This window comes from Cydia pomonella, chromosome 19 (assembly GCF_033807575.1).
Source record: "Cydia pomonella isolate Wapato2018A chromosome 19, ilCydPomo1, whole genome shotgun sequence".
In the NCBI taxonomy this organism is placed as follows: Eukaryota; Metazoa; Arthropoda; class Insecta; order Lepidoptera; family Tortricidae; genus Cydia; species Cydia pomonella.
The window spans coordinates 4,555,024-4,562,380 of record NC_084721.1 but is presented as its reverse complement, the minus strand read 5'-3'; the positions used below and the strand labels follow the sequence as shown (position 1 = coordinate 4,562,380).

The 7,357-nt window shown below is 37.9% G+C and overlaps 2 protein-coding genes across 2 annotated transcripts in view; one reads left to right on the top strand and one right to left on the bottom strand.

Moving 5' to 3' along the window:
• The first annotated feature begins 202 nt into the window (after nt 1-202).
• Nucleotides 203-7,357, top strand: part of LOC133528656 (zinc finger FYVE domain-containing protein 26 homolog) — a 29,573-nt gene continuing 22,418 nt past the window's right edge. The window contains exons 1-4 of the mRNA XM_061866111.1: nt 203-475; nt 716-878; nt 1,783-3,439; nt 3,651-3,769. Of these exons, the coding sequence (XP_061722095.1) occupies nt 795-878; nt 1,783-3,439; nt 3,651-3,769 (1,860 nt within the window). The 5' untranslated portion in view covers nt 203-475; nt 716-794. The remainder of the gene's footprint in view (nt 476-715; nt 879-1,782; nt 3,440-3,650; nt 3,770-7,357) is intronic.
• Nucleotides 3,771-7,215, bottom strand: LOC133528655 (uncharacterized). The gene is made up of 5 exons (XM_061866110.1): nt 6,875-7,215; nt 6,373-6,448; nt 6,110-6,233; nt 5,691-5,834; nt 3,771-4,308 (listed from the first exon to the last, which is right to left on the bottom strand). The coding sequence occupies exons 1-5, from the start codon at nt 7,060-7,062 to the stop codon at nt 4,121-4,123; spliced, it is 720 nt and encodes a 239-aa protein (XP_061722094.1). The 5' UTR covers nt 7,063-7,215; the 3' UTR covers nt 3,771-4,120.

Genomic DNA, 7,357 nt, shown 5'->3' with positions numbered 1-7,357 from the left:
CGCCTCGATTCGCGCACGAGTGTGGAGGGCCCTTTACAAATGCTCTGCAATAGCATGATAATTTGTGAGTATTGTATTCTTTGATGATAATAAGCGAGTATTTTGAGCAATACTATGAACTGTGTACATTTGCCACTAAAAAGCATGCTTAAAAGTGGAACGTTCTAAACACATGCTAGTAGCATTTGCTCTATTTCCGCACCACATTCCTATATACTTACTTTACTCTTTGTTCCACACTCCATAATACTGATAGAAGTGTCACTGTCTGCTGTGAGTGAAGTGACAGTGACAGAAGGTTTAGGTTTACGATCGAGCTATGCTGAATTGACAATTTATTAATAAAATAAACTGTAAATTTATTATATTATACAAATGCCGAATCATAATCAGTAGAAGTCTCAATTTTCTTGTTTCTGACAAATTTCCCTTCATAGCCGGAGTATGCTTCTCGACCAGTAAAAGCATTATTTTGGTTCGTATGTTACATTGTTTTGAGCTTTACATAGATTTGTTCGATTGTAATATTTATTCCTCTTAGTAGATAGTAGTAGGCTCGTCGACTATTACTATCTACATAGGAACAGACGATTCCGCCGGCGAATGAATTACTTTTGACCTGTAGGAGGGTGAAATGATAATTTGATAAACAACAAATGACATAATTAATTTATCTGTTTACTGTAAGGCGATACATTTACAATATTATTTGCAGTATCAGAATGAAGGAAACTTCCAGTTGGAAGTAGGAGTTGCATTGGACTGTTAGAAACAGTTTTAAATGCACTGGTAAAATGGATGGATCTGAAAAAATGAAGGAGGGCGAACTGAAATATCTGTTACGCCTCCTCGACAACCTCTCGCAGGAGGTCTTTGAGGTGAGTCTAATTTGTGTTATACAACTACTAAATTAGTGATATGGAAACATATATTCAAATTGCTGATTTTCATAACACTTTTTATTACATAAATATCCCTATCAGCTCCATACTTAATATCACACTTGGCATGAAAACTTACCTTGGCCCAACTTTAGCTCTCCAATTCTTATACAAAATAAAAGGGGTGAAAGTGGGACATCATTCTTAGTATGTTTCATACTTTTATAAAAATATGATGGACGTATACTTAGATTAATCAATTGTGCCGCAGTGATTTAATATTATGGTACTTGCATTGCCTGATTTTCTTTTGACACACTGACTGACTTGATCTAAGGTGAGCAGGGCGAAGTGCACCATGCCATCTAGGTGTGCCTGCCTTCAATATATTGATGAAAACTGCTTACAGAATTCTAGTAATATTACTTATAGCTTGCAGTTTTATAAGTAGTAGTAGTATTACTAGTATAGGCAGTTTTTGATATAATAAAGGTAGGCAGAAGGGATAGCACACTCTGCCCCCCCTCACCTTACTACTAATAATTATTGCATGTATCCTTTCCTTATGTATCCAATGATTTGTTAACCATAAAGACTATACATCTCTGTTATATTGTAGTAGGTAGGTATTTATTTTAAGATTATTATGATGTAATGTTTACCCAGATAGCTGTTTTATTAATCAATTTTGCTATGTAAATGTTGTATTGACTTGATTGAATGTTGTATGTAAGAGCCCTTGAGGCCTACTTACAAAATATTTTTTTTGAATTTTGAGTTATTTCATAATTGTATAGTTATAAATTAAATTACATGGACAACTTGGACAAGCAAGTGATTATGATGACAAATAACCAATTGTTATAAAAAATAATCACAAAAATTTTCTTGTGTTCCTCAGGAAATACTACAGTTCTTCTATGACATAGAGGAATCCAAACCATGTAGAGACATCTCAAATGAAACTTTAGCATTTTTGAAGCAAAACCTCATCAGCAACCCAGTCACCACCTCCATCATCCTGAGGTACCTGCAGTTCCACCTCACGCAAAATAACTTGAACACTAACAAAATTCAAATACTTTATCTGGAAGTGCTAGTAAATGATTTATCAACAACTGATAGCATTGACAAGACAATCACATTGATGTCCTTGGTGAAATGGGAAGATCAATTTATACCCCAATTCACGCAACAAGTCCTCAAACTGGTCTCTGATGACACATACAGGCAGTATAAAAAACAGATTCTAATTGGTTTAGTACCCCAAGAAAGACCAGAACTCTTAAAGGTTACTTCAGAGTTCATACAGCAGAATGAGCCACAGAAAGAATTCAAATTGACTCCAGAGTACATGCTGGAACTCTGTTACCAAGACAAGACACATTGGCTTTTGAAAGCCGCTCAAGTGTACAAGCACCAGCTTCATGATATGAAGAATGTCACTTTCAAAATCAACAACTTCACTAAGCAAATACTCATAATGGTTCTTATAGATTTGACAAACAGCCCAGAAACTTATGACTTACCATCTCTAGTTCACCAACTGACTAATATATTTTCAATATTGGACACTTATTCCACTCCTGATGAACAACTACAATTCTATATCACAGAAGTTAAGAGAGAGTTGACCATAATTAAGTTTTGCTTAGAAAACAATTGTAAAATCATGACCACGTCAATATTTAGCCAGGCTTTGACACAAAGTGCTCTAGCATTAATTTCCCAAGTGTGCAGGCTTCCAAAAGTAGACAGATATAAAGTATCAAGACTTTTGAATACAAACAATGATATAATAACTGAATTAATGACATTACAAGGGAGTACCAGGAGACCAAAAGGTGATCAGAATTTAAACTGGGACATAGTGACTTATAACAGCTATTGTTCTATCACTAAAATTATAGACACAATACTAAATGCAGCTGAAGGCTCTGAGGATGCTGTAGAAATTACCTCTTCCCTAGACGAAGTAAAACGCGTGGTCTTATCCATACAACCCATGCAAGCATGCATCGAAGTTATCGAGAACATTTTCGCATGCCTTTTCTTAAGATACGAGTTCTTTTCGTGCCACGAGCATTATCAAGAGTTTCCGTGCGGCACTCATTCAGACTGTTCATACTTTTATTCAAAAAAACAAGTGAAAAATCCGAAAGGGAACAAGACCGCCAGCGCTGGCTTCATGTGTAACGCCATGACGATGCAGATTATTTTAAATACATTGAAATTGTGCTTAGAGTCTTTGGAAGATAATGTGAACGCAGAAACAACAGACAGCATGGTCATGTCGAGGTTGAAACGCCTTGTGAAGGTTGTGAACCACTCTCTTTGGAAGCTGCAGTTAGTGTCCACTCTCCCGCCCGACACGGGGCCGCTGCAGCTAAAACTATGCTTAGATTACGTGGAAGTTGACGAGAGCAGCGAGGAAGAGGATCGCGAGCTTGACTTGAGGAGCTCTAGGAGAAAATTGAGGGTGCGGAGACGACACACGAACCCTAAGCCTGATGTTGATCAGGTGATGTTAGCATCTACAATCTCTGCTAGTGAAGATGGTGAGATATTTTGTAAATCGCTTTTGTATGTACTCTAAAGACTGCCGACTTGGCTTAGCGTTGATATGCAGTAGACAGACTATCAAAATTACTGCAGAGGTTTATATGGCTGCCTACTGCTAAACTTAGTTTTTGCCTGAATTATGCCTACGTGATTAATAATTTATTTACGACCCAAAAATAATTTTAATTCATTTGGTATTACTTACAGTAACCAGTTCTACAAAAGGAAACATTGACTTCATCTCCGTAATGCTGGCCAAGCCTAACAGTCTGGTGGCATTGGCCCTCTATCACAATGATTTCTCTAAAGCCAATCAAATCATAGAGGTATGTAAAACTTTTTATTGAATAAATATCTACTTATTATTGATAAAGCGTAGTTTAATACTAAGACCATTATTGTGTTATGAACTTTCACATTATCAAAATTCCTTATTTATAATTGTAAAATGTAAACTTCCTTATTTATAATTGTAGATATTGCGGTAACGGTTAGCATACATTAGCATTTGAAAATCCTATAGTTAAAAACGGCCATCTACTGCAAGTGTCTAATTTGCGTTCTTAATGTCTTAAACTACTTGCGTCTACCGCAACCTTTGTAGGTTTCCGTCTTTAAAAAAATGTTTACCGAGGCGTCAGGAAATCAGTAACAGCACTGCGATGGAATAATCCTTCTCACAAAGTCCTTATTAAATGCTCAAGTTCCTCATAAGCCTCCTTCTCCCTCTCCGAAGGAGTGTATAAGACGTCACCGGCACTTTTCCTGAGCACTCCGGGAGGGTTCCACATTGCATATAGTTTAGCTTCCCTTATTGTTTCTTGGGCCTTGAAGCACTTGCACACGAGACAGCAACAACAGCGACCTGAATTAGAAAGCTCATTATTTAGTTTCTCATTCATTACGAAAAGGTTTCATCGTCACACCCTGGAAGTAGTAAAGTAACGTGCGCTTTCAGAAAAATTTGCTTTTACGAACACTACAGCTATAGAACCTAATGGGCTCTTAAAAGAGTAAAAGTCGAGTTGAACAGAAAATTTCACTTTTAAACAAGGGAATATACCGAATATAATATTCGTCGCTAATGCGAAAGGAATGCGTCGTCGCGAAAGAGATATGTTAGGCTTAGGATCGTAGCAAGTAGCAAGTGAAAATCCGTGGTCTCTGCCTAGCCCTCTGGAAAATAAGCGTTATTATATGTAAGTATGTGTATGTATATTCGCGGCTCAGATCAATGACAATACGAGTAGTACAAGATTTCAATTATTTTTCCAATCACGTAATAATCATTGACATTAGATGTATAATCTAAGGACGGGCCTTACGGGCACTAAGAATGGCGCTAGTCTGAGTGCAGTCTAAATGTAACGCCTGAGTGGACGCTCGGAGCGAAGCGTTCGGCGGGGCGTGCAGCGGGGCGGGCGAGCGTGAGATAGACCGTCCAGCGAGTGGCCTCAGTGCACGCTCACCGCTCGTGTGAATTGGTCGCATTCACCATGGCAACCTTAAGATGCAATGGATTAAAAATGTAAATAAATACTTACCCATAACGCATGTCATAAAAAATATTTTGTATAAATTTGAACTTTAATAGCTGTTAATAGAGTTGAATATTATAACTGCCATATATAGTTGCATATACGATAAAGGGTTAATTTACCTTCCATTTATTTATACAGTCTATTTTTGTATTAAGTGGGAGATGATATCCAAAATGCTGGTTTATTTTATATGTCAATAATTATTTGTTTGCTTGCTTGACTTGATCACAAACAGGTTTGTTTGAACCTCTCCGCGACGCCCCGCTCGACGCCGTATTGCCCGCAAACTTGCACGCTCGGCATTCGCTTTGAGCAGCGTCAACTCAGGACAGCAGTATGAGTTTCATTTGCTTAACATGCACGCCGCACGCCCCGCCCCGCTGCACGCCCAACTCGAGCGTCCACTCAAGCCTTACACTAACGCAACTAGTTGCGACCAATCGCGCGCGTGATGCGAACTCATCAACCAATCGCGTTGCGGCGTTAAGACTGCACGATTGGCTCGAATTCGTGTGCGTTACACCGCTGTACTGGCCCCATTCTTATTGGCCATAGGGCCCGATTTATTTAGATTTATATGTCAATGGTAATAATTCTCGCGCTCTATTATTAAACCGACCTGTGTTATACACATTTTGAGCAAGCAATGTTATATGAGATATACCTAACTTGATATAACCTTTATAAAAATAATGAATACACTCACCTATCGTACACCATAGAGGAATGGCCAGAACAATGTAAATTAGCAGCCATATCTGTATTATGCTCCACACCCGGTCGGGGGAAATCTCCCGCGCTGCCCTAGTAAGATTTGTTCGATCTCCTCCTGATACAGTTTTGTTGACATCTTTAAGATAAAACAGGTCAATTACAATTTTCACTCAACCATTTTGACCGGAGGTGAAGAAACGACTAGGTAATTTACAAGTGCACATTTAAGTAATCGTTGATCGCTGACTTTATACTTTGCCATCGAAAGTTACCTATTTCTAAGAAAACAATCACATGCAAAAAAAATCCTGCTCATCGCTCTTTGCCAACCTTCGCCGGTAGAACAGCTGCCTTATCCGATAAGTATTTAAATATTAATGGAATATCAAAAAGCTTCTAAAAATAATTAACCTATTTCCCATATGCGAGGAGTTTTCTCAGATTTCTCTTCACTTTTTGCGTCGCCATAGTTGCTTCTTATTGACGAATTATTTTGATACATATCACGGCTAGTGTTATGCGAGGGTTTGGTTGCCTGGGAAATAAGAAACAACTTTAAGCATGACATAGCTTTTTGGTCATTTTAGAACCATTTATAATGTTATTGAACATCCAAATGCTATGCTGCGATAGAAAGTACACAAAAGTATTAAAATAGGCATAGTGTTTATTACCTTCGGATTCATAACTATTTTATTTTTGCTGTCAAGGCTTCTGTACTGTAGTGTGCTATGGGACTTCTTATAATTTCTGCAAATTAATAGCAAACATAAATTTAAGATACCAATTCAACATCTACTCTGGCCTCAGTAGGCTTCGATAACATCTTCTCTTTTGACTGGACGAATGCGGCGCGCGGCGTGGTGAGCGAGGCGGTGGGCGGCGCCCGGTTCCGATCAAAAAGCATAGACTTGAATGAACCTGTTTTGGACGCTCGCCGCGCCGCGCGTCGCGTGCGTCTCAACCTAAGCCAAGCCACCATTTCAATATAATGATTGTGCTATGAATATTATTCCTTTGACTCCCGGTAACAGTCAAAGCAATTAGCTTGAAATGTCAAGCTTTTGTCCTCCTCACCACACGTCGTACGATTTGAGTTGTCCCTCAGTTCCATCTTGGACAAAAGTTCATTGAGCCGACTGACCTGCGACGTTCTCTATAACTATATTTACCTACTTGCTTAATTTGCTCGTTCTATTGCTTAAATGAATGAATTTTCTGTCCATTTCGATATCATCGTCTACCATCGAAATATTTACTTTATAGTCGGTCTTCCGCCTAACGATCTTATTTTGACTGTGGTCTGTACTCGAGCTGTATGTTTGCGTTATCACTATTATTATTAGTAATATGTAAATGAGCATTTAGTAACAAGATTACGATATTTATTTTGATCATTTTTGCCACTATCGTATCAATAACAGTAACATGACAAATATGTCAATAAAGTCAAATGTTTTTTTTTAAATGTGGTAGAAACTTTTTGAATCATTCGCAAAAGATTTCTGGCATAGAGTAAAGTATGACTTCTGGTCACGCTTATTCGTTCGCGATTTTGAATGAAAAATTGGATTTCAAAAGATATAAGAAATATGAGCCTCTTCAAATTTAATTTGTCCTTAGATAATAGATATACATCATAAAATGGCCCACTTGAAT

Coding starts and splice junctions, on each gene's coding strand:
- LOC133528655 (XM_061866110.1), bottom strand. CDS start 7,062: ATGCTCATTTACATATTACTAATAATAATAGTGATAACGCAAACATAC. Junction 6,449..6,874: donor AGAACGAGCAAATTAAGCAA/GTAGGTAAATAT, acceptor ATTAATTTGCAG/AAATTATAAGAAGTCCCATA. Junction 4,309..5,690: donor TCCTCTATGGTGTACGATAG/GTGAGTGTATTC, acceptor TTTCTAATTCAG/GTCGCTGTTGTTGCTGTCTC.